Below are 25,061 nucleotides of genomic sequence, written 5' to 3'. Positions count from 1 at the left end.
ACATGATATTAAAATTTTTATAGGCAGCTTCAATCATAGATGATTATTGAGAAAAATAATCTGTGAAATTTTATTTTTTGATGGGTGATTCTTTTTTAAATTGAAAAGTACTACTTTCCTAGTAGAATCAGTTTGATGATTAAAACATTTATTTAAATATATGGAGAAGTTAAATAATATTCACACATGTAAAGGTCTAAATATATCGAATGACAGAAGGGACCATCTTGTTATTTACTCACAAACAACAATATAAATGTAACTGAAATATTTAAAAATACAGATAAAAAGTTACACTGAAAGGTGGTGTAGATTGATGAAATATATGTTTGAAATTAAAGGACACGGACTTACAGAGAAATTTAAAGAATGGACAAAAAAAACAGCTCTGAGGTGGAGTTCGGACCATTTACTGAAAGTATGAAATGTTTAGAGTTATAATAATTTTCAAAAACTATTTTAGGTGATTTTTAGAACCCATTTCTAATGAATTTAGCTATTTCATCAATTTTATAAAATTATCTCTTACAATTTTGGGGAAAATAGGATGAAGCATCATATTTTTTAGAAGCTACCCTGCCTCCACTAGACAGGACAGTTGTAAATGTTTTAAATGAGATGTGTTAAAATCACAAATGATCTTACTAAAATTTTTTGTGTGTAAGTTAAATTGATAAAATATACTTGAAACCTGAAAAATGTTACTATTAGTATTGTTTGATTATTTAATAGGTTAACTGAGATTTAAATGGGGGGGCCTTTTAAAATCATTTACTAAAGCATTTAAATTATGCGTACAGGCTAGCTGACTTTCTATGCATGTGTAGTCTATTATTGTGTCAGATTGACCAGTGGTCTTGGCTGTTCAAAGGTCAGTGGTCACAGTTGTCCTGAATTACTAGTTCTTTTTTCCTGTGGACCCTCTGCTGTGTTGCATGCTGTAATCTTCTTAATGGCTTCATTCCAATATTCACACATAATATTTTAGATTTATTGACTGTTAGAAATACTACCATGCCAGTAGCAGTTCCGGTACTCTTAAGGTATTTAAAATTGGAAAAATAAATCAGGGCAAAGCTTTCAGGATTCCTTTGTTTTCGTTAAGGGAGGGGGGAAAACCTCTTTTCCTGTCTTCTGACAAGAACACTTGTTTTTCGATTTCATCATTTCACTATAGATTTGGATCATTAAAAGAAAAAAACAAATATTTTTTGGGGAGTGAGTTTGACAATATTGATTATTACATGGAATAACTTTTAAAGGCAGTAGATCCAATAAAATATACTCTTGTAGTTTTTGTCTATGAATATATTTTGACTTTTTTTTTTAGTGGCTGTGCCAAATAGACACCTTCAAACATCTGTAGTGTAGTTTGAATGTTTTGAAATAAAAAAAGTAAATGTTAGGACTCAGCTACAGCATCAGCCAAAGTTAGTGTTATTGTGGTATGTTTTTAAGGGTGAGAAAAAGAACCAATTGAATTAAATATAATGTTTGAAATCTCAAATGAGTTGATTTTAATTTATGAAAATGCAGTATTAAAACCTCTTATTCCAAATACATATATAATTTAGTTTTAATTACATAATAATTTAAAATTATTTCTGAGATATTCCTGCTCCTTTTAATTTTTATCATAATTAACATTTTAAAAATCAATTTGGAGGTTGTTACTATTTCAAATATAAATAGAATTACCCTCTTACTAGGAAGTTAAGCTAATAATTAGAAATATAAGATTTAGGAATTCTCTTCTCATATGAATATTAAATTAAACAATTATAAATTCTCATTGATGAAAGCACATTAGAATTGACATCTGAAAAAGTTACATGTATCAGAATATTCATTACAACAGGCAAGTTTTTTGACCTGTATTGCTTAACTATCTCTAATAATTTAAACTCATTAGATTGTAAGAATAGTAATTATGTCAGTAGATCAATATGCTATTCCTATTTTAGATAAGAAAATCAAGGCTCAGAAAGTATACTGCTAATGTTATATCTAGAGATTTAGTTCGTAGAGGATGATCCTCAGGCCTATGTCCCAAAGAGTTGATCATTGTCCCTTTCATATAAATGCGATATACAATGTAATGAATAACTCATTTAAAATACAGAAGCTTATTTGCCATTTAATCTTGTTAAAGAAATACCAGTTTGATCCATTTGATTTAAATTAGGATTTTCAGCACAGTTTTTAAAACTTCATTTTCATCTTGAATGTAATACTATTGGAAATAATTTTCTGTTTTCTACTATAAGGGTATAGAGAAAATATGGTACACTTAAGAGTTATTGTACAAGTCACTGTAGACCACTGTATGTTATATTGTAGCTATATTTGGTATGAAGCATATTTAATTACAAAAACATTAGAAAGACCTTATAATGATGCTATCTAAAATATGTATATTATACTGAAGCTTTCAGGAATCATAAGAAAGAGTGTATTAAATGGTTTTATTGTGGGAAAAAAAAAGAAAAAAGGAAAGACACAAATTGCTCTGAGTCACCAAAAATCATTAAGAGCATACAAGAACTAGAGACAACCCTTAAAACTGTGATATCAAACAAGATTTTTGAATATCTACATTCAAGTGAATTTATTAATTTGGGGATAAGTTGGAAAGAATTAGTTTTTTCAGAGAATTTTAAAATAAACTTTTCAGAAAAATATTCAATTATATAAGCAAATTAAACTTTTAAAACTACACAGATTGTCAATGGATATGTTTAATTCATTGAATATTTTCTGTAATCAAACGTGAAGGTTTAACATGTTAAATTGTCATAATATATGTTATAAAGAAAAAAAAGGCCCCAGAGAATATTATATTAGTTCCAGGTTTGCCACAGTTCTGCTATAATCCTTATTGTGTTTAATGGTAAATGAAGTCCCTAACAAATTTCTAGAGTGGTCAGGTTAGAAAGGTTCATTCAGCTTCTAGAGTAATTTGGAGAACATTTATTACTTCAGGAGAAAAATATTGCTTTTAGTTTGCCCTTGGAAATGTATAGTCATACTTTTTCTTCTCTCAATCCCCAATTGCTAGAATTCAGGCATCTAGTTGTCCCTTGCTGCCACCACACAGCCTTGGTACAGTGGTTTGTAAATAGGCATTCAATAAGTGATTGCTGAAAGGAAATAGAATTGCACTTCTTTTATCTTTTGTAATAGAAGCTTGCTTTTAAATTCTCTGTTTACAGTTACCTCCTAGAACATTTTATGAGGATATTTCCATTTGACTTTAATAATAATGAAAATGAGAAATCTGGAAGCATATATAAAACACACTTTTTAAACTATGAATATAACCTTTTATTTCCTGTATTTGGAAAAAGAGACCATGTTGTGATGGCAGTCATTGTGCTTCTGCATTCTCAGCTGAATGTCTGGGGAAACTCAGCTATTCTTTTAAATAGTTATTTTCAGAAACGTAATCATTTACAAAGTAGCTTTTTGTTTTTAGGTATTATATATTTTGCTGTTCTCCCAACTGTTTTCTTGGTGTATATTTTAAAAATATAAACCTTAAATGCTAAAACAAAGAAAACAAAAGCAAAACCCAAAAACCTTAACTGTGCTTCTAAACATTTAAAAGATTGTTGTTCATTTCTCTCAATTGAATAAGAGAATCTGGCTTTCCTACAGCAGCGATCCGGGCTTTGGTAATCTCCCCTTTTATGTGTCTGTACTTTTGCCACTCTAAAGTTGATTTATTGTTTGTTACTTTTAGTGATTTTAAGGGCTCAATGAAGTTCCTTGGCTTTCTTGTTCCTTGGCTTTTCATTTCCAACTAAATTACCTAGCCTTTCTTTTAATGTCTTCCTCCCACCCACCATGTATTATCTTAATAGCATGCTCCTTTCTCTTGTTATTGCAGATATTTTTTCCTAAAAAAGGTAAACCTTGATTTGGGCTTTTAAAATTATTTCCAATTTATTTATAGTCCTTTAAATTCTTGATTTTTCCACATTCAAGCAACTTTTTTGTGTGTAATATTGTGAGTACTGTCACAATAGTGGTACCCAAATATTGCTGATATCATAATGACCTGGTGACCTTTTAAATGAATTATGTTTCTGAGCACTATCACAGATATTTTGATTGAGTCAACTAGAGAAATGAATGTAGACTTGTGCCCAAAGCAGGTTGTTAGATTTGTTCATTTATTCATTCATTCAGCAGGTATCTGTCAAGTATCTACTATGTATACACATTGTGCTAAGAACTGGGTATACAGTGGTGAACAATCAAACATATACCCTAATTTCATAGAGTTTATGGTGTGTTAACATTCATCTAGCATTACAAATGTTATAAGGAAACAAGGTGCAGTTGGAGAGAATTACAGTGGGATCCTAATTTAGATTAAGGGTGAGATAGGTAAAGGCTGGGCCTTTTCTAGCTCAGTGATGCAGGAAAAAAACCACGTGTGCCTCGTGGTGCAGCAAGGAATTATCTTATGTGGTAGTGCATAAATTATTGGAGGCTCACGTGTTCTTTTCCAGCTTAATAGTAAAGGCTGCAAGCCTGAGGTTTAATTTTTCTTATGACCTGGCAGGAACCCGATGCTGTGCCAGTTTCACGGAGGATGGGATTTCAGGTGCACCAGTGTGAGAAACTATGGAAGCAATTAGGAGTTTGGCCTATATTCTTATCTCATATCTCTCATATATCCTTTATACCATTTGTTTTTCTTTTAGGTGGTATATTAATTAGGGTACAAGCTAAGCCGTTGTAACAGAGGGACCTAAATACCCATTCTTTGATCAAAATAGAAATGTATTTCTCTATTATGTAACAATTAAGAGGTAAATTTTCCAGAGATGGGGGGCAACTCTGCCATCTTCAATACATAGCATCCATTCCAGGTTTAAGGTAGCTGTCCTGTGCTTTTTGTCTACCTTGCCCCAGAATAAAGAGGGGAATTCAGAGAGGGGTATTCATATCCCTTTTGGGAACAGCTTGGAAGTGTCATGTTCCTCAACTCACATTCCGTTTGTCTGAACCCAGCACTATGGACACACCAAGTCCCTAGGGATGTTGGAAAATAGCTGAGTTAACCTAGCTTTGTTAAATATGCACCAGTCCAAACTTAAGATTTCCATTACCGAAGAAGGGAGCGTAGATGTTTGTGGACTGAAAGCCATCTCTCCTATAAGTAAACTGATATGGAAATAATTTTAGCCAAGCTGAGATGCCATTCTTACTAGTCTGCACACTCAGATCAGCCTTTTGTGGTCCAACCAATCTCAGTGTATCAGGAACATCTTGCTGCAGAATTGGCCTGAATGTTGATAAGTATGACTAAGCCAAGCGGAAGGAGGAAGAAGATGGGAGGAGAGAGAACATATATAAAGGTTTTGCTATTGGGAAAGGATTGGTTAAGTCAAGACCGATAGCTGTAGTGAGATGAACAAAAGAATTATGCAAAATGTGTCAGTAGAGATAGGCAGGGGCGATCATAAAAGATGTGTAGTTCTTGTTAAAGACCTTTGGATTTTATTGGAAATTTATTGAAGATTTTTAGCATAGAAATAGTGTGATACACTTGAAGTTAAAAAAAAAAAAATCACTTTGGGTTCTGGGTCCTGGATCACCAGGTATAAGAAACAAAGCAGGAAGATCAATTTGGAGACCATTTGTAGTGGTTGAGGTAAAAGATATTAGTTGTTTGGACCTGATGATGGCAGCGATTTAGAGAAAAGTAGACAGATTTGAAATCTGTGGCAGAGGTAGAACTGATGTATTTAGTATGGGAGATGAGAAAGGGTAAAGTGTTGAGGAGGACCTGCAGTGTACTTTTTGAGCAACTTGATGAGTGGAGGTGATGCTGGCCTGACATGGAGCCTGAGGTGGTTGTCTTAATTTTAATTTTAAGGTCCCTCTAAAAGGAAAATAGTTGTAGATGATGCCATATTAGTATTTGACAGGTACTTTAAACATGTAAAGATGCAATGTAATGATACGCTCTGTAGGTAAGTATATCATATGCTTTTCATTTAATAAAAGGTTACTGTTTTAATCCTTAAATAGAGGTTTGTTAGAAAATTATTAAGAGAGAAGAGTTAATTTTGTTTCTTAATAAACTGAACTTTAGAAAGGCTAAAGAAGTTTAGGGATTTTATCTAATTCATGTGATAACATGATTCATGGGAGAATAAAAGGTTTTAACTTTATAACCTTGTTCTACAGCAAATGATTATCTGACAGTTTAACTTTTCTAAATGTATGTAGTTTTTTTTTTTTTTTTTTTTTTTGGTGCTTCAGCTGTTGTTTATTGACATACAGGTAGGCTCTATAGCAACAAGCCTGGAGGCGCTGCTGTAGTGGGGGAAAATGGAAGGTGGAGTGTTTGCGGCAGGACAGCTGAGTGGAGGGTGGGGACAGGTGTGAACTGGGGAGGCCCAGGGGGTTGGGGAAAGCAATAAGGGCCAGGGCCAGAGTTGGCTTAAAGGGAACAACTGCTCTGTGCGCTAAGGCCCCTAACTCTCGCTGGCTGTTTCCTGACCCCAGACCAGGGTTGGGAGTCCTCTGGGCATCCATTTTCTAAAGGAACTGAACAGAGTACACACAGAAAAGGAAGCTGTCACCCTCTTGCCATCAGTTTAGTTATGTGAAAGGAAGTATTTAAAAATATCTTGGGAGTGTTTTAGGTCGTGTAGGTTTTCTAAATATTATTTTGGAACACTTATTTTTATCTTCTCTCCTTTACCCTGATCTTTCTCTTTGTGATCATTAAAAGTAAAAATTTCTAAGTATAGCAGTTAATATATTTTTACTGCAAAGACACATCTAGAAATCACATCTAAAAGTTAAGTAAAGTAAGAAATCTGCCACTTCTCAGAAAAACTCAGTCCCCTTATATGCTCTGCCTTCCTGGCTTTCTCTCCTTTGGTATAATTACTTCATTACTCAGACTGTGTGCACATGACTTGCATTCTTTTAATGTGTACCTGTTTGCTATGTTTACTCATGTAATTGTCTTTTATTCATAGTCACTTTAGTGCTAAGAGGGTAAAAGTGGAGAATTGGTGGTAATATTATGCATGCTACAGTGAATTCCCACTGTGCTAAAATCAGGATTATAATTCTGCCCATGGATGGCTGCTTGGAGGCCTGAATTCTCACTCAAAGGAATTTAAAACATTTGATAAGAGCAATGAAATGATGTTTATTTCTGAATTTTCATTGTTTAACTCTTTGTGATCTATCCTAATACTAGATTAGACTAAAAAAATGTATTTACAGAGTGTAAAGTCTCTAAAGACAATAAGATAAAATGTCCTTTGTGAAGTAATCTGTAGACATTGGAGGCTAAGGCTAGTTTACTTTCTTAAGAATAAAAAGAGAAAACAATTGATACTTTTTCAATATTAATAGGATTATGTGATAATAGCCATATGACTAAGGTTCCAAATGCTTTTCTGAATTCAGAGTTATGTGTGAGTGTAAGCCTTAGGATTTCATGGGAAGATGTATGTTTATTTTATAACCAAACTTAGAAGTTTGGAAATTAAAGCAGAAAATACTCTTTCCTAGACCAGATACTGAAAAAGTGCAGGACAGACACAATCATTTTTATAGATAAAAAGTGCTAAAAGCTAATTAGCACTGCAAAGGGCATTGGTAACTAGTGATAATTTACTCCATTGATATAAAGGCCAGACACACAGCAAGGCTTATGCAATCGTCTTATATTATACTAATATTCTTATATGTAAAACTGATTTTTAAAAACAATTGTATTTTTACAGACTATTTTTAAGCATTCATTTGCACATGTAGAAACACTTAGCTGCCCTTCTGGTCTCTGAAGAACAGAAACAACCTCAGTTGTACTGACAATTGACGCTCACTAGAATAGGTCAAGGAAAAATTCTTTTTATATGGTTTGCAAAAGTTGAAATCATGTAGAAGGAGGCAAAGGAGAAATGTAACTGTATTTCTTGCCAGGCAATTTTAGTTTAAAATCTGTGTGAAATTAGATAGTATATTCATGTGGAATAACACTATCCAAAAAAAAAAAAGTGAGCTACGTGTATGATTGTGTTTTCTTGTAGCCACATTAAATAATAGAAGAAATAGGTGAAATTAATTTTAATGGTATATTTTATTTAACCCTATATACAAATATTGCTTCCAATATAATCAATATAAAAGTTATATATTATATTTTTATAAAAATTACATTTTTTACTCTTATGGCAAATCTCAGTTGAGACAAGTCAAATATCAAGTATATGTATGACTGATGGCTACCTTATTGGCCGGTATAGTTCTAGTACAAGTACTTTCTTTTTCTTATTTTCTACACACCCACAGGGAGCTCAGGAACTATCATTGACTGGTTTTGGAAGTGAAGACTGCATATTTATGATTTGGTTCGGGATGGCTTGTGGCAGTGGCAGTGTGTTTAATACTTCTGTATAACTTAAGCAGCAATTATGCAGTCAAGGATTTGGTATAAAGGCTGAGGAATGGCTTGACTTGCCTGTATTCTTAGTGAGCATACATGTTGTGATTGTCCTGAGAACATTGTGTTCTTGATTTGTGGAGAATTGAGTTGTGAATTTCCTATTTTATTTAAAAAATACACTTTAAGTAATTTTCTTTTGCAGAGATGTAAGATGTATTTTATTTATTTTTTTATTTTCTAAAGTAAAATCTTTTAAAACCAACTATTTAGGTATAATAATACTTTTAAAAGACTGGCATCATATTTCTTACATCATAATCTTTTTTGGGGGTAGATATAGTAATTAAATATGTATGTTGATATTCACTCCCATTGTTATTTTATTGAAGGCATTTGAAACTTAAAAATAGCATTGAAAGTTTCAGAATAAAGGCATTAATTTATTTTGGTAATTATTATTGTTTGAATATGTGGGTTACCTAAATATGCATTTATTGAGGTTAGATTTTAATAATAAAAACCCTTTTTAAATGAATCCTGGTTTATGCACTTTGTGGGCTAAATGAAATTAGGCTCTCAACTTTTATCTGAATCTATGGAGCTTGGATGTAAATTGAAAAGATCACAGCTTTGGGGAGAAGACCTATACTGCAAAGGCCTTTCTGCATAGATTATGAACATAACTCAATAATTTTTTCAAAACTGTGGTTATAATTGGACCCAATGGGGATCTGTTTCTTTGATCAGATCACAGTAACTGTGACTTTACACTGGAAAATGTCACTACTGTGAAGGTTTATCACCTGTAGAGCTGGTCTTTTCTCTGATGCTGTGTTCATTTCTCATTAGCATTATTCAAAGTTTAGTTGTTAATTAGGTTGACACTTCAATTACAATCGTCTACAAGCAAAGTCAGGGCTACTTGCATAAAGAAGTAAAAATTTCCCTTCTTGCATATATATATATATATATATATATATGTGTGTGTGTGTGTGTGTGTATGTATATGTATATGTGCATGTGTATGTATGTGTGTATATATATATATGCACATATGTACATAAAAAGGAGAAATGACACTATTTTGTTATATGATAGTTTAATAAGGGTAAGAATATGCTCTGTTAAGTGAGCATTCTAACCAAAATTTGTCTTACCAGTTTTTTTCTAAATAAAACAGAATTGTTATACAACTTAACATGTTTCTATTTTAAGCATTGATGAATATATATGAGAACCAATATTTTTAAATGTACAGAATATAGTTTTCTATTTTGTATGAAAGGAATTGGTACAGGGAATTGGATGCATAGGAACATTTTATATTTCCTCCTCCTTAAAAAAATAAGAGTTTATATCAGGAGTATGATCTCATTTAAAATTCTGTTCGTAAATAATAAGCATTGTCTAAAATATATAGCACTTGAAATTAAAAGATAGAAAATGTATGAAAAATTACAACAAACAAATACCTTTTTAAATTATGCAGATTTCTAAATAAATTTTTCTTTGATTTAGGAACATTAGTGTTTTAATCTGATTACTGGTTCATGATGCAGTGATATTGAACTCAAACCATGTGGTAGTGGAAAAAACTGTACAGAGCTGTGTTTAGTTCCTAGCTTTGCCACTTATTGGCTACATAGTAAGGGCAAATGAATTCGCATCTTTGTTCCTCTATTTCTTCATTCACTAATGGGAATATGAATGCTTTTCTTAGAAGACTGTTGTGAAGATTAATGAGACAATGTATAAAATTTGCATAAAATTCTCCACTCATGGTATAATTTCAATAATTTTATCTCCTCTTCCCTCTTTTTTATCTCATAATGACAAAAACTATTCAACAAATGACTGGAAAATTACATATGCAAATGAGACTTCCAAAAATAAAATTAAATGGTAAGTGGTTCTGGAGGACCTGTAGCAAATAACCTTACATAGCAAAAAACGAACGAAACCCAACCTGCTTCATCTGAAAACAAGTAGACACATGTTGTAATTGCTAAAAATCTGCAGAAAAGTGGCTCACAAACAGTTTATTGTAAAATAATTAAAGCTTATTTATGTCAAGAGGCCTTGGGAAAAAAAGAGGGCATAAACCAATTTGCATTAGCACGTTACTCTCTTCTCCTGCTTTCGGTTCAATTAACAGATCAGCAGGTGCTCTCTGCAGTTAAAAAGATAAGCTATCAGGGAGGAGGATGAATTTTTGGCTGACCTGCAGACACTGTGGTTTGCCTGCTGATTGGGTTCTTACCTCGCTGTACCAATTTCTGAGGTGTTAATTTAACTGTTCCTCTCTGTCACGCAGGTCTCGGCCTTGAAAAATAAACTGAAGAAGCAGTCTACAGCAACGGGTGATGGAGTAGCTAGGGCCTTTCTTAGAGCACAGGCTGCTTTGTTTGGATCCTACAGAGATGCACTGAGATACAAACCTGTAAGCGTTTTGTTTCATCACTGTTTTAATTTGCTGTTTTATGGTTGTTTGGAATGAGACAGAAGAAAGAGACATCATTTTAATATCATACCTTGAGAAAGTATCATGGAAGTCTTTTAAGATCCCAAATAATATGTTTTGAAACAAATATCTCATCTCTAATTTTTGACTTTTTATTTTTAGTTTTTAGTACTCTTTTATTAATATTTCCCACAGTCTTTGTGTCACCTTATTAATGTTCTAGAAGTAGCTTACCCCTTAACTAATTAATGAATTATACTAATGTATTTTAAAACACCTGATCTTGTTAAGATCATTAAGAAATTCATAAGACAATTGGGCTTATTAGATTAATGAGTTTAGAGATGACAGGTACAAAGTGATATTTAAGAAAAATAGAACTTGAAGGTTTTACAATATTTGGTAATTTGTTGTCTTCCTAATTCATGACACTTTGCTAAGGTGGGCTTATCTCTTTAGCATATCTTAGCTCATTTTCTCATTCTTTCTGTTTTAGTACACTAATTATTAATGTGTAGAATTATAGCCAAGTTTTTGGAGAGTCCAAAATGGTGCAATGCAGAATTCATTTGTTGCTCTCTCTGAATTGTTGGTTAGAGTATGTTAGGCTGACTTTACAGAAATTATTACACTATTCTTCCTTCACTGGATGAATACGTTGTAAGAAATAAAAACATTTGATTTAGTAATAAGAAGACCTGCTATCGAATAGAAATCTGTTACTAAGCTACGTAACTTTGACCCATTTCCTTAGTTTGTCTAGATTTTGATCTTTGTATTTGTAAAATGAGAATTCTAATACCTTCCCTCTCTATCTTTCAAGGTGGCATAAAACTCAATTGTAAACTGTGAAGCACTAAACAAACATGAATGGGTTATATCTTTTCTAAATTGACTTATGAATTAGTGATTCCCACTCAGGTGGTCCTTATAGCTCTAAAAGGCTATCAAATTATTGGAAGGAGTCTTTAAATGCATGGGCAGATCAGCTGCTGTTTCTCTAAGTGTCTTTGTCTAGTTCACATGCTAATCTTTTTGAGAAATGTGTATATTTTTAAAGCATTATAAAATTCATAGTACTATTCAAAGTATACATATCTCACATCAGGGAGTCTTAAAAAGTTGTTCATAGTTACAAGGGTCTCATTCTTTAAAAGACTGGAAACCATTATTCTATAGTAGAGCATACGTAATTAAATACATATTCATCTTTATAAATAAACTTTTCATTTTTAATTTAAAGTTTGTTAAGGACTTCAGATTTGAAGAAAGGAGCAAATTGAAGTGAGGAGAACGTTTTCTTAAATGATTTAAACTATCAGTGTGTTGGGTGCTGAGTGAAATTAACAAAATATTCCATATGTAGTATTAGTAACTGTAGATTTTATTGTTTAGTTTTTCTCAAGCTTTAAGCTTCATTGAGCAGATAGGAGTGTAAGATTTCAGTGATTAATCTTTTAAAATAAAAGTCTTAAAAGCAAGATTGATAGTATCTGCAAAAAATTTTAATTTTATCAGAGTATCTTTCTTATTTATTGATCACATTTTGTTATAGATTTATTTGTTTAGTTGTCTACATTTTATTCTTTTTACATTTGTTATTTTCTTCTTTTCATTTCTGCTGCTAGTTCTTTTTAGGAGCTGAGGGATAGTATTTTCATTTTGTATGCCTTTACATTTCTTCTGACTCAATCTTTGAATGAAAGCTTCCTTTTTAATGTATACTGAATGCATTTAGATTATTTTTCATTTATTAGTTTCACAAGAAATAGTTTATAAGGAAAATAATTTATTTCTTTTTTGTGCATGAACTATGCTTTTTCAACCACTACCTTCATAAATTACCCTGTACCATAATATATGAAAAGTATATTAATTTTTTGTTTTATAACTCTTTTTGGTCACTGGTATAATAGGCCAATGTCTTCTCTCTGAACTTAGCCATTTTTTAAATAGCAACCAAAATATATTTGAAATCAGCCAAATATATTTTGCTTGATATTAAAAAAAAAGGGCTAAGTGCCAAGAGAAATTTCAAAACATATTTAAGGTGTATCCTGTAGCTATTACAGTACAATTGGAAAGGGAAAGATTACTGAGTAGGTGTTAATGATGTGAATTATTTTACTAGACATTACTTTTTAAAATTTTATGATTGTTTACACACATAAAAATAAAACATCATTTCCCTTACTTTTAACAGAATTAAACCTATAGGTTAGACTAATGACTGACCAGTTTCAGAAGCCATCTCTTCACCTGGCATTCAAGGCCCTTACCGTGGGCAAGCAGTCTGTTTTTCTCTTTTCCTAAACTTTGACCTCAGTTCAGAGAATTCTGCCTGTGGCTTCAGATGTCTCAAGCTTCTCAGGTTTCTGCACATTTGCTTACAATGTTCTTTCTTCTTGGCAATGCTTTTAATCCTCACTTTTAATAGCCATCTAGTTCCTTCATGATCCTGGAAGCTGTAGTTTGTACTGACCCCTTCATTCTATGAATTAATTATACTTATTTTTACTTAACACATTTCTTCACCCTTTTTCACATATTATTTGTTATATCACATTGTTATTTTGACTGATATTTATAATTTTTGATCACTATTAAAACATTAACTGATCATCAAGCACCCATTGGATGCTAGACATTGATAGGCCCATTAGGTAAGTGGCTTCGTTGAATTTTTACAAGCCTTCAAAATATTACCCTTTATATTTTAAAGATAAGGAAAATGATACTTATAGAATTTAAGTAACCTTACTGTTTAGCTAGTGAACAGTGGAGCTTAGATTTGAATCTCTTCTCTTCACAGTCCCTTTCTTGCTCCAGTATGGCATATTTCTGTTCTTCCTTGCCTCAGTTATCGTATGATATACTTCTCAAGTTATGTTTCCTGAATGTACATTACTTCTAAATGAAGATACATGAAAGGCATTCAGTATTCACTAATGGAAAAATAGAAAGTCTTCAGAATTTTCTTAATGGAAACAGGTGGTATAGGCATCTCATAGTGGGTATATAAATTGGGGAAGTGATTTGATCTTTATTCTATTTCCATTTATGGTTTTGTTTACCTGTAGTAACTTACACTACTCAAAATGGCTTCATCCTCTTCCCTCCAGTCTTCTAATTCTTCTCTTCCCTTCTTTGTCTTAATATTCTACACAGCAGGACTGAATGTATTATATGGAAGGGGAGTTTTGATTTGTCTATTTTTCTTTCTCTGTAGAAAATCATCTAAAGTAAAAGTCAATGGCCAGATAGGTCATTGTATAAGAATATACTTCTTATTCTGTTTATTTAGATGCATTATAGATATAATTTATGTTTATCAGATATATATTGAGTACAGCAATAATAGACCCTCTCTGAAGCTTCTGGACCAAAAAATAAATAATATTAAGCATGTGTCCCCTCTTCCCCCAGGAGCTTAATAGTAATATAGGCTGATATAGTCATTTCTTCTCTAGCAGTAGTAAACAAGATGAATCAGAAAATAATAAAAGAAAATTATGCTTCTAAATCTATGGGAAACAAGAAACCTGGGAGATAACTATTGAATATGTGCATTTTTCTGGAGAGAGTATTCATATCTTTCACCATGTTCTCAAAAATGAACAAAACCAAAAAGAGTTAGGATTCACTCCATTGAGTCAGCAGAACCAGTCATAAATGACCTTTCAATCTGGAGAGTTTCAGCTTTATCTTACAATTAATGCACAGTTTTTCTAATTATTTATCGTGGGAATGCAGTCCTTAGCATTGTGTAGTGGAAAGATCACGTTTATGATGTTGTTCATGTTAGATCGAAGTTGAGCAAGACCAGAGGCAGGGAGACAAGTGTGGCTATCATAGTCTTATTGAAGAGAGAGCAAGAAAGGACCTTTGTGAATATCCTAAAGGCTCAAATATCAAAGACCTTAGGAAGGAAGACAGGAACACTGGATGACGATTAGGAGAAAAATACCCACCAGGATGATTTGCATATTCCTATACAAAACTAAATACATATGCTAAATACTGCCAAAAAGTAACTTATTTTAAAAATTAAGTATTTAGAATGTCTAAGCTAGCAACCCTGAATATGTTGTTACTTACAGTGCCTAATCCACACTCTAAATGTTACACTGGCATGATTGGCAAATAAATTGTACCTACTCTTAATTACAGAGAAAAATACAAAACTCCTTAAAGTTTTTGGAAATTTAAATAATGAATATTTTATGCTTTTTTTTTTTTTTGGATTTTGGCCAACAGCAAGTTAGCTACTTTTTGAGAGTTGAAAAATGTGAGATAAAACTAAAGTATTAAATGAACTAAAGAAAAGTGATAAGAGCACAAGACTCTGGAACCATACTTCCTGGATTCATCCTCATTCTGTGACAAACTAGTTGTATGACTTTGGGCAAATTAATCTATTAGGGCTTTGGTGTTAAAAAAAGTAATGATACTTTTTGCATTGGCATGTAGTAAATGCTGTTTATGTTGCTGTTATTAAAAATAAAATATTAGAGTCAGCAGATTTAGTAAGGAAAATCCCTTTAGCATAACCACAAACGATGCATCTTTCCAGAAAGTAAGGAAAACATTGCCTTAAACATGACAATCCTTTTTTTTTTTTTTCACTTTTCCAAAACACATTTTTATTTTTTTTTAAATATACACATATATGTGTATGTGTATATATATATATTTTTTTATTTATTTATTTATTTATTTTATATTACATTTTAGGTTTTGGGGTACATGTGAAGGACATGCAAGATTGTTGCAATAGATACACACATGGCAGTGTGATTTCCTGCCTTCCTCCCCATCACCTATGTCTGGCATTTCCCCAAATGCTGTCTCTCCCCAACTCCCCACCCCCTGCTGGCCCTCCCCTATTTCTTCCCGACAAACCCCAGTGTGTGATGCTCCCCTACCTGTGTCCATGTGTTCTTATTGTTCAACACCCACCTATGAGTTAGAACATGCGGTGTTTGATTTTCTGTTCTTGTGTCAGTTTGCTGAGAATGATGGTTTCCAGGTTCATCCATGTCCCTACAAAGGACACGAACTCATCTTTTTTGATGGCTGCATAATATTCCATGGTGTATATGTGCCACATTTTCCCTGTCCGGTCTATCATCGATAGGCATTTGGGTTGGTTCCAGGTCTTTGCTATTGTAAACAGGGCTGCAATGAACATTCGTGTGCACGTGTCCTTATAGTAGAATGATTTATAATCCTTTGGATATATACCCAGTAATGGGATTGCTGGGTCAAATGGAATTTCTCTTTCTAGGTCCTTGAGGAATCACCACACTGTCTTCCACAATTGTTGAACTAATTTACACTCCCACCAACTGTGTAAAATTGTTCCTATTTCTCCACATCCTCTCCAGGATCTGTTGTCTCCATATTTTTTAATGATCGCCATTCTAACTGGCGTGAGATGGTATCTGAATGTAGTTTTGATTTGCATTTCTCTAATGACCAGTGATGATGAGCATTTTTTCATATGTTTGTTGGCCTCATGTATGTCTTCTCTTGTAAAGTGTCTGTTCATATCTTTTGCCCACTTTTGAATGGGCTTGTTTGTTTTTTTCTTGTAAATCTGTTTTAGTTATTTGTAGATTCTGGACATCAGCTCTTTGTCAGATAGGTAGACTGCAAAATTTTTTTCCCATTCTGTTGGTTGCCAATTCACTCTAATGACTGTTTCTTTTGCTGTGCAGAAGCTGTGGAGTTTGATTAGGTCCCACTTGTCTATTTTGGCTTTTGTTGCCAATGCTTTTGCTGCTTTGGCCATGGAGTCCTTGCCTATGCCTATGTCCTGAATGGTTTTGCCTAGATTTTCTTCCAGGGTTTTTATGGTGTTAGGTCTTATGTTTAAGTCTTTAATCCATCTGGAGTTAATTTTAGTATAAGGCGTCAGGAAGGGATCCAGTTTCTGCTTTCAGCACATGGCTAGCCAGTTTTCCCAACACCATTTATTAAACAGGGACTCCTTTTCCCATTGCTTGCTTTTTTCAGGTTTGTCAAAGATCAGATGGTTGTACATGTGTTGTGTTGCCTCCGAGGCCTCTGTTCTGTTCCATTGGTCTATATCTCTGTTTTGGTACCAGTACCATGCTGTTTTGATTACTGTAGCCTTGTAGTATAGTTTGAAGTCCGGTAGTGTGATACGGCCCGCTTCGTTCTTTTTGCTTAGAATTGACTTGGCTATGCGGGCTCTCTTTTGGTTCCATATAAAGTTTAAAGTGTTTTTTCCAGTTCTGTGAAGAAAGTCATTGGTAGCTTGATGGAGATAGTGTTGAATCTGTAAATTACTTTGAGCAGTATGGCCATTTTCATGATATTGATTCTTCCTAACTATGAACATGGAATGTTCCTCCATCTCTCTGTGTCTTCTCTTATTTCATTGAGCAGTGGTTTGTAGTTATCCTTGAAGAATTCCTTTACATTCCTTGTTAGTTGTATTCCTAGGTATTTTCTTCTCTTTGTAGCAATTGTGAATGGCAGTTCATTCTAGATTTGGCTCTCTTTAAGTCTGTTATTCGTGTATAGGAATGCTTGTGATTTTTGCACATTGATTTTGTATCCTGAGATTTTGCTGAAGTTGCTTATCAGTTTCAGCAGATCTTGGGCTGAGACAGTGGGCTCTTCTAGATATAGAATGATGTCATCTGTAAATAGAGACAATTTGACTTCCTCCTTTCCTATTTGAATACCCTTTATTTCTTTTTCTTGCCTTATTGCTCTGGCTAGAACTTCCAGTACTATATTGAATAGGAGTGGTGAGAGGGCATCCTTGTCTAGTGCCAGATTTCAAAGGGAATGCTTCCAGTTTTTGCCCATTCAGTATGATATTGGCTGTTGGTTTGTCATAAATACATTTTATTGTTTTGAGATACGTTCCGTCAATACCTAGTTTATTGAGGGTTTTTAGCATAAAGGGCTATTGAATTTTGTCAAAGACCTTCTCTGCATCAATTGAGATAATCATGTGGTTTTTGCCTTTGGTTCTGTTTATGTTGTGAATTACGTTTATAGACTTGCGTATGTTGAACCAGCCTTGCATGCCTGGGATGAAGCCTACTTGATCATGTTGGATAAGCTTTTTCATGTGCTATTGTGATAAGCTTTTTGATGTGCTGCTGCAATTGGTTTGCTAGTATTTTATTGAAGATTTTTGCATCTATGTTCATCATGTATATTGGCCTGAAGTTTTCTTTTCTTGCTGAGTTTCTGCTGGGTTTTGGTATCAGGATGATGTTGGTCTCATAAAATGATTTGGGAAGGTTTCCCTCTTTTTGGATTGTTTGGAATAGTTTCAGAAGAAATGATACCAGCTCCTCTTTGTATGTCTGGTAGAATTCGGCTGTGAACCCATCTAGACCTGGGCTTTTGTTGGGTGGTAGGCTGTTAATTGCTGCCTCAACTTCAGACATTGTTATTGGTCTATTCAGGGTTTCGACTTCTTCCTGGTTTAGGCTTGGGAGGATGCAAGTGTCCAGGAATTTATCCATTTCTTCCAGGTTTACTAGTTTATGTGCATAGAGTTGTTTGTAATAATCTCTGATGATGGTTTGAATTTCTGTGGAATCTGTGGTGACATCCCCTTGATCGTTTTTTATTGCATCTATTTGATTATTCTCTCTTTTCTTTTTTATTAACCTGGCTATTGGTCTGTCTGTTTTGTTGATCCTTTTGCAAAACCAGCTCCTGGATTTATTGATTTTTTGACGGGTTTTTTTGTGTCTCTATCTCCTTCAGTTCTGCTCTGATCTTAGTTATTTCTTGTCTTCTGCTAGGTTTTGAGTTTTTTTTATCGCTCCTCTAGCTTTTTCAATTTTGATGATAGGGTGTCAATTTTAGATCTTTCCTTGCTTCTCATATGGGCATTTATTGCTGTATATTTTCCTCTAGAGACTGCGTTAAATGTGTTCCAGAGATTCTGGCATGTTGTGTCTTCATTCTCGTTGGTTTCGAAAAACATCTTTATTTCTGCCTTCATTTCATTGGTTATTCAGTCAACATTCAAGAGCCAGTTGCCCAGTTTCCATGAAGCTGTGCAGTTCTGAGTTAGTTTCTGAATTCTGAGTTCTAACTTGATTGCACTGTGGTCTGAGAGACTGTTTGTTATGATTTTCATTCTTTTGCATTTGCTGAGGAGTGATTTACTTCCAATTATGTGGTCAATTTTAGAGTAGGTGTGATATGATGCTGAGAAGAATGTATATTCTGTGGATTTGGGGTGGAGAGTTCTGTAAATGTCTATTAGGTTTGCTTGTTCCAGCTCTAAGTTCAAGTCCTGGATATCCTTGTTAATTTTCTGTCTTGTTGATCTGTCTAATATTGACAATGGGGTGTTAAAGTCTCCCACTATTATTGTGTGGGAGTCTAAGTCTCTTTGTAAGTAATTAAGAACCTGCCTTATGTATCTGGTTGCTCCTATATTGGGTGCGTATATATTTAGGATCGTTAGCTCTTCTTGTTGCATTGATCCTTTTACCATTACGTAATGTCCTTCTTTGTCTCTTTTGATCTTTTAAAGTCTATTTTATCGGAGATGAGAATTGCAACTCCTGCTTTTTTTTGCTCTCCATTTGCTTGGTAAATCTTCCTCCATCCCTTTATTTTGAGCCTTTGTGTATCCTTGCGTGTGAGATGGGCTTCCTGGACACAGCACACCGATGGGTTTTGGCTTTTTATCCAATGTGCCAGTCTGTGTCTTTTGATTGGGGCATTTAGCCCATTTACATTTAGGGTTAATATTCTTACGTGTGAATTTGATACTGCCATTTTGATGCTAGCTGGCTGTTTTGCCCGTTAGTTGATGCAGTTTCTTGAATGTGTTGATGCTCTTTACCATTTGGTATGTTTTTGGAGTGGCTGGTACTGGCTGTTCCTTTCTATGTTTAGTGCCTCTTTCAGGAGTTCTTGTAAAGCAGGCCTCATGGTGATGAAATCTCTGAGTACTTGCTTGTTCACACAGGATTTTATTTTTCCTTCACTTATGAAGCTTAGTTTGGCTGGACAGGAGATTCTGGGTTGCAAGTTCTTTTCTTTAAGGATGTTGAATATTGGCCCCCACTCTCTTCTGTCTCTTAGGATTTCTGCTGAGAGATCTGCTGTGAGTCTGATGGGCTTCCCTTTGTGGGTAGCCCAACCTTTCTCTCTGGCTGCCCTTAGCATTTTCTCCTAATTTCAACCCTGGTGAATCTGACTATTATATGTCTTGGGGTTTCTCTTCTTGAGGAATATCTTTGTGGTGTTCTCTGTATTTCTTGGACTTGAATATTGGCCTGCCTTGCTAGGTTGGGGACGTTTTCCTGGATAATATCCTGAAGAGTATTTTCCAGCTTGGATTCATTCTCTCTGTCACATTGAGGTATACTTATCAAACGTAGATTAGGTCTTTTCACATTATCGCATATTTCATGGAGACTTTGTTCATTCCTTTTTACCCTTTTTTCTCTAATCTTGCCTTCTCGTTTTATTTCATTGATTTGATCCTTGACCTCTGATATCCTTTCTTCTGCTTGGTCAGTTCGGCTGTTAAAACTTGTGTATGCTTTGCAAAGTTCTCATGTTGTGTTTTTCAGCTCCACCAGTTCACTTATATTGCTCTCTAAGTTTTTTGTTCTCCTTAGCATTTTGTCAAATCTTTTTTCAAGGTTCTTAGTTTCTTTGCATTGGATTAGAACATGTTCTTTTAGCTCACAGAAGTTTCTTATTACCCACCTTCTGAAGCCTGATTCTGTCAATTCATCACACTCGTTCTCCATCCAGCTTTGTTCCCTTGCTGGTGAGGAGTTGTGATTCCTTGTAGGAGGAGAGGTGTTCTAATTTCAGGTGTTTTCATCCTTTTTTGCACTGGTTTCTTCCCGTCTTTGTGGATTTATCCACCTGTCTTCTTTGTAGTTGTTGAAACCCAGATTGTGTCTCTGAGTGGATGTCCAGTTTGTTGATGATGAAGTTATTTCTTTCTGTTTCTTAGTTTTCCTTCTAACAGTCTGGCCCCTCTGCTGTAGGACTGCTGAGGTCCACTCCAGGCCCTGCTTACCTGGAGATCACCTGCAGCAGCTACAGAACAGTAAGGGTTGCTGCCAGTTTCTTCTTCTGCTATTTTTGTCCCAGAAGGATACCCGCCAGATGTCAGTCTGAGCTCTCCTTTATGAGGTGACTCTTTGGATATACGGGGGTTAGGGAGCTGCTTGAGGAGACAGTCTGTGCTTTACAGGAGCTCAAGTGCTGAGCTGTGAGCTCCGTTGTTCAGAGCTGCTGGGCAGGTATGTTTAAGTCTGCTACAGCAGAACTCATAAACCACCCCCGCTTTTTTTTTCCCCCAAGTGCTGTGTCCTGGGGAGCTAGGGGTTTTTTTAGGAATTTCTGTTGTGCTGCTGGCTTTTTTCAGGTCTGCCCTGCCCAGTGAGGAGGCAGTCTAGTCACTGTCTGCATGCAGAGGCTTTGCTGAGCTGCTGTGGGCTCCGCCCAGCTGCCTTGTGAACTTCCCTGCAGTCCTGTTTATACAAGTGTAGTTAGAACTGCCTCAGCAATGGCAGCCCACCTCTATAACGGTGGACTCTCTCTGTAACAGCGGGCTGCCTCGGCCTCGGCGGGCTGCCTCAGCATTGGCTGACTACCTCCTTAGTGGTGGACTGCCTTGGTAATGGCGGACGCCCCTCCCCCACAGAGCTGGACCGTCCCTGGTTCAGCTGTGCTTGCTGTTAAACTCTCAATCCAGAGCATTTCTGATTGCTGTTCTTTTGTAGTGGTGGGACCAGCCGAGCCTGATCACCTGGCTCCTTGCCTCAGAGACCCCCCCCGCTTTTTTTTTTTTTTAGTTGAACAGTCGACTGTCTACCAGGTGTCCCAGTCGCCTGTTGAAAAGGCACCAGGATCTGTGTGATTTCCCGTGTGGTGACCTACCGCGCCTGCTGAAACAGCTGTGCTGAGATTCGTGGTGCTTTTTTGCCCAGGAATCTCCTGGCCTGGCTCCCTGTTTCAGTCTGCTTTTTAATCTGTTGAATGGGCACCTCTGTCTGCCAGAAGCTCCAATCACCAGCTAAAACGGTGCCCAGACCCGTGCATTTTGTACAGAGAACCTCTGGCAAAATAGCGGCGCCGGCCACGCCACCCGGACAGCCACGCCGGCCAAACCAGCCGCACTGGCAACCTGTGGGGCTCCTCCGCCTGGGAATCTCCTGGTCTGTGGGCAATAAAAATCCATCTGGAAATCTGGCATCCACTCACCCTCTGCACTTTCGCTGGGAGCTACAATCCTGAGGTGTTCCTAATCAGCCATCTTGTATCCCTCTGACACGACAATATTTTTAAATGATTGTATTAAGTAACTAAGAAAGGATCTTCCTTGGAAAGGATCTCTGTGTTATCACTTGTGTCCCAAACAATTACAAATAAGTCAAATTTTTGAGTAACAGCTAAGGCCGAAGAAATGTTTGAGTTAAAATATTATTTCGTGTATTCAGAGACATGCTTGATTATCCTATCTGAGGACCCAGAAGTAACACTCAAGTTTATTTCCTTTAATGCTTAATGTGCTGTCATGTGTTTCCGTCACTCAGGCTTTCCTAGGCCGCCTTCAATCGCCTTGCTAATGTATAAAAAATTACTTACTTAAAAAATATAGATTGGTTAGTAATCTGGACCTTGGTTTGACAAGTTGGAGGAGTTATCTTTCAACTATTTTTGATTATTTTCTTTAAAACATTATCAGTAAGTAATGTTATATTTAGTGATTAAGCTTAAGCAATTTAAACACAGGGATGGCATTCATAATTTAAAAGGCCATTCACTAAATCTTTGTCTTAACATTTCCATTTAAGAAATTCGTAGTTGTCAACTTGTTAGAGTTTTAAAAATCCAAGTTGAAAAGTACTATGTACTCACTTCTCACAGTTTTATGGTTACTAAAACAGTCTACATATCCTTTCATGTCATTTGTCTTGCTGAAGCATAGATAGATCTGTTTATCTGAGAGATGGTTGCTACCAAAGACATAGTTGGTGTGCCTCTGGCTTTCTAATGGATAAAAGTTGTTTTATGGCACTTTCTTTCTGCTCATTTCTAATAGGAAGACAATTTTGCTTAATTGCTTCAGCAATAACATACGGTTTCTGCTCAAGCACTATGGAACAGATAGAACTAGGGACCTGGGTAGTAAGTGTTCCATTTATGTATCACTGATATGTTTTATGAGAATGGAGAGTGTTTTTCTCATTGTCTCGAGTCATGGGGAAGAAAAATGTATTTTTTAATAGTATTTACAAAGTTAACGCACAATCTGTTAATTTTTTCTAGGTGTTTAAATTTACACAAAAAGCTGGAAACAGCAATATTTAATTTAGAAAAATTAGTTCCTTTTTCTGTCTTAAGTTACCGAATCATAGGTCAATAGAACATTAGTAGATCGCTGTAGTTAGTTTTTTTTTTTTCAGGACAGATCCAGCAACATGAGAATAAAATAGTAAAATAATATGTACAAATAGAGTATTTTGATGCTGATGATTAAACTTTATAGTTTGACTATGAGGTTCTTTTTCATTGACTTCTAGCTAAAATGTCAGCAATGGGAGAAAATTACTGTTTCCATGGTTAATATACTCTGAAGTAGACTTGCTGTACCTTACATAATAATAGAATTGGGACATGTAGAATAAATTGCTGTATAACCTGAAAGTCATTTATTTACAAATATGTGAACATTCCCATGAGATATCTGACAGCTGTCTTTCAGAGATTTTAAATTTTAAATAGCCATCAATATGCAGACATTTTTGCTTAGTTTGTTTATACTTCTTATGTAATGGTGACATTACATTTAGTCCAGGTGCATAAAGGAACTGAGTAGGTATAATGTAGATGTTTTGGATTATATTTCACAGTTTTTACATTGTCGTTCTTTCTGATGCACTAATTTTCTTTCATAGTGAACTCCTGTTAAGTCATACACATCCTGATAGTATAAGATCTAATCTCTGTTTTAAGTATTTTCTTGTTCTTACAAAGTTTTCTACTCCAGGGTATAGTATAGAACTTGAAAGACACTCATTCTTAAAAACAAACAAACAAACAAACAAAAACATTACACCACTAGTGATCATCACTCTGAAGTTGAACATAATACTAGGGTAGAAAAACAGCTGTATTTCATCCATATATTACTTGAGGCATAATTATTCTATATAAATAATTCATATAGTAACTAGCAGATATTTACTTAACACTGAAAATGCGGGATGCTGGGTTGGGTGCTGCAGAGCAGGGGTCCTCAGTCCCCGTTAGGAACCAGGCCAAATAGCAGGAGGTGAGCGGCAGGCGAGGGAATGAAGCTTCATCTGTATTTGCAGCCACTCACACGGCTCACATTACTGCCTGAGCTCCACCTGCTGTCTCATAGGAGCAAAAACCCTATTGTGAACTATGCAGGAAAGGGATCTAGGTTGCATGCTCCTTAAGAGAATCTAATGCCTGATGATCTGTCACCGTCTCCAATTACCCCCAGATAAGACCATCTAGTTGTAGGAAAACAAGCTCAGGGTTCCCATTGATTGATTCTGTATTATAGTGAGTTGTATAATTATTTTATTATATATATTACAATATAATAATAGAAATAAAGTACACAGTAGATGTAATATGCTTGAGTCATCCCACAACCATTCCCCACTCCCCCGGTCTGTGGAAAAATCATCTTCCACAAAACCCGTCCCTGGTACCAAAACGTTTGGGGATGCTGCCATAGGGAATGCAAAGATGAACAAAAATTTAGTCTCAGACCTCCAGAGTTCACAGATAAGATATATAAAAATAACATTGAATGTAAGGCAGAAAATTAGTCCCTAAGAAAATCTGTTTCTCTTTTCTGTAATTTGAACTTTATTCTGCTTGTAGTTCAGATTATGTTTCCTGATTTCTATTGATGTTACTTTGTTGGACTTTCCATTGAAATGATGGCTTTTGATTCCTTTCTTTTGGCCCCATCACTGTTTTATGGAAGAAAATATTCCATTGTTTTTCTATCTTGTCAGAATTATCTAATAAAGAGATTTTCTTTTGCATTGTTTTATATTTCTACCTGATTACTTTGTGTCTCTACAGAATCATATGTTTATTTACTTTTCTGTGAATGAATATTACAACAGTTAAAAAAATAAATTA

The 25,061-nt window shown here is 34.9% G+C and overlaps 1 protein-coding gene and 1 long non-coding RNA gene across 9 annotated transcripts in view; one reads left to right on the top strand and one right to left on the bottom strand.

Moving 5' to 3' along the window:
• The window catches only part of DENND1B (DENN domain containing 1B), a 272,297-nt gene that overhangs the window by 174,860 nt on the left and 72,376 nt on the right, over positions 1–25,061 (top strand). For all 8 annotated transcript variants that reach the window (XM_032288625.1, XM_032288622.1, XM_032288621.1 and 5 more), the window contains one exon: positions 10,743–10,868. In XM_032288625.1, the coding sequence (XP_032144516.1) occupies positions 10,743–10,868 (126 nt within the window). The remainder of the gene's footprint in view (positions 1–10,742; positions 10,869–25,061) is intronic.
• Positions 1,395–23,660, bottom strand: LOC116558637. The gene is made up of 3 exons (XR_004272107.1): positions 23,593–23,660; positions 21,738–21,740; positions 1,395–1,615 (listed from the first exon to the last, which is right to left on the bottom strand). It is a non-coding gene; the product is annotated as an uncharacterized LOC116558637 (long non-coding RNA).

The sequence above is a fragment of the Sapajus apella genome, unplaced genomic scaffold (genome assembly GCF_009761245.1).
Source record: "Sapajus apella isolate SASKATOON/1434 unplaced genomic scaffold, GSC_monkey_1.0 scaffold22, whole genome shotgun sequence".
Taxonomy (NCBI): Eukaryota; Metazoa; Chordata; class Mammalia; order Primates; family Cebidae; genus Sapajus; species Sapajus apella.
This window is presented reverse-complemented; position numbering and strand designations above follow the sequence as displayed.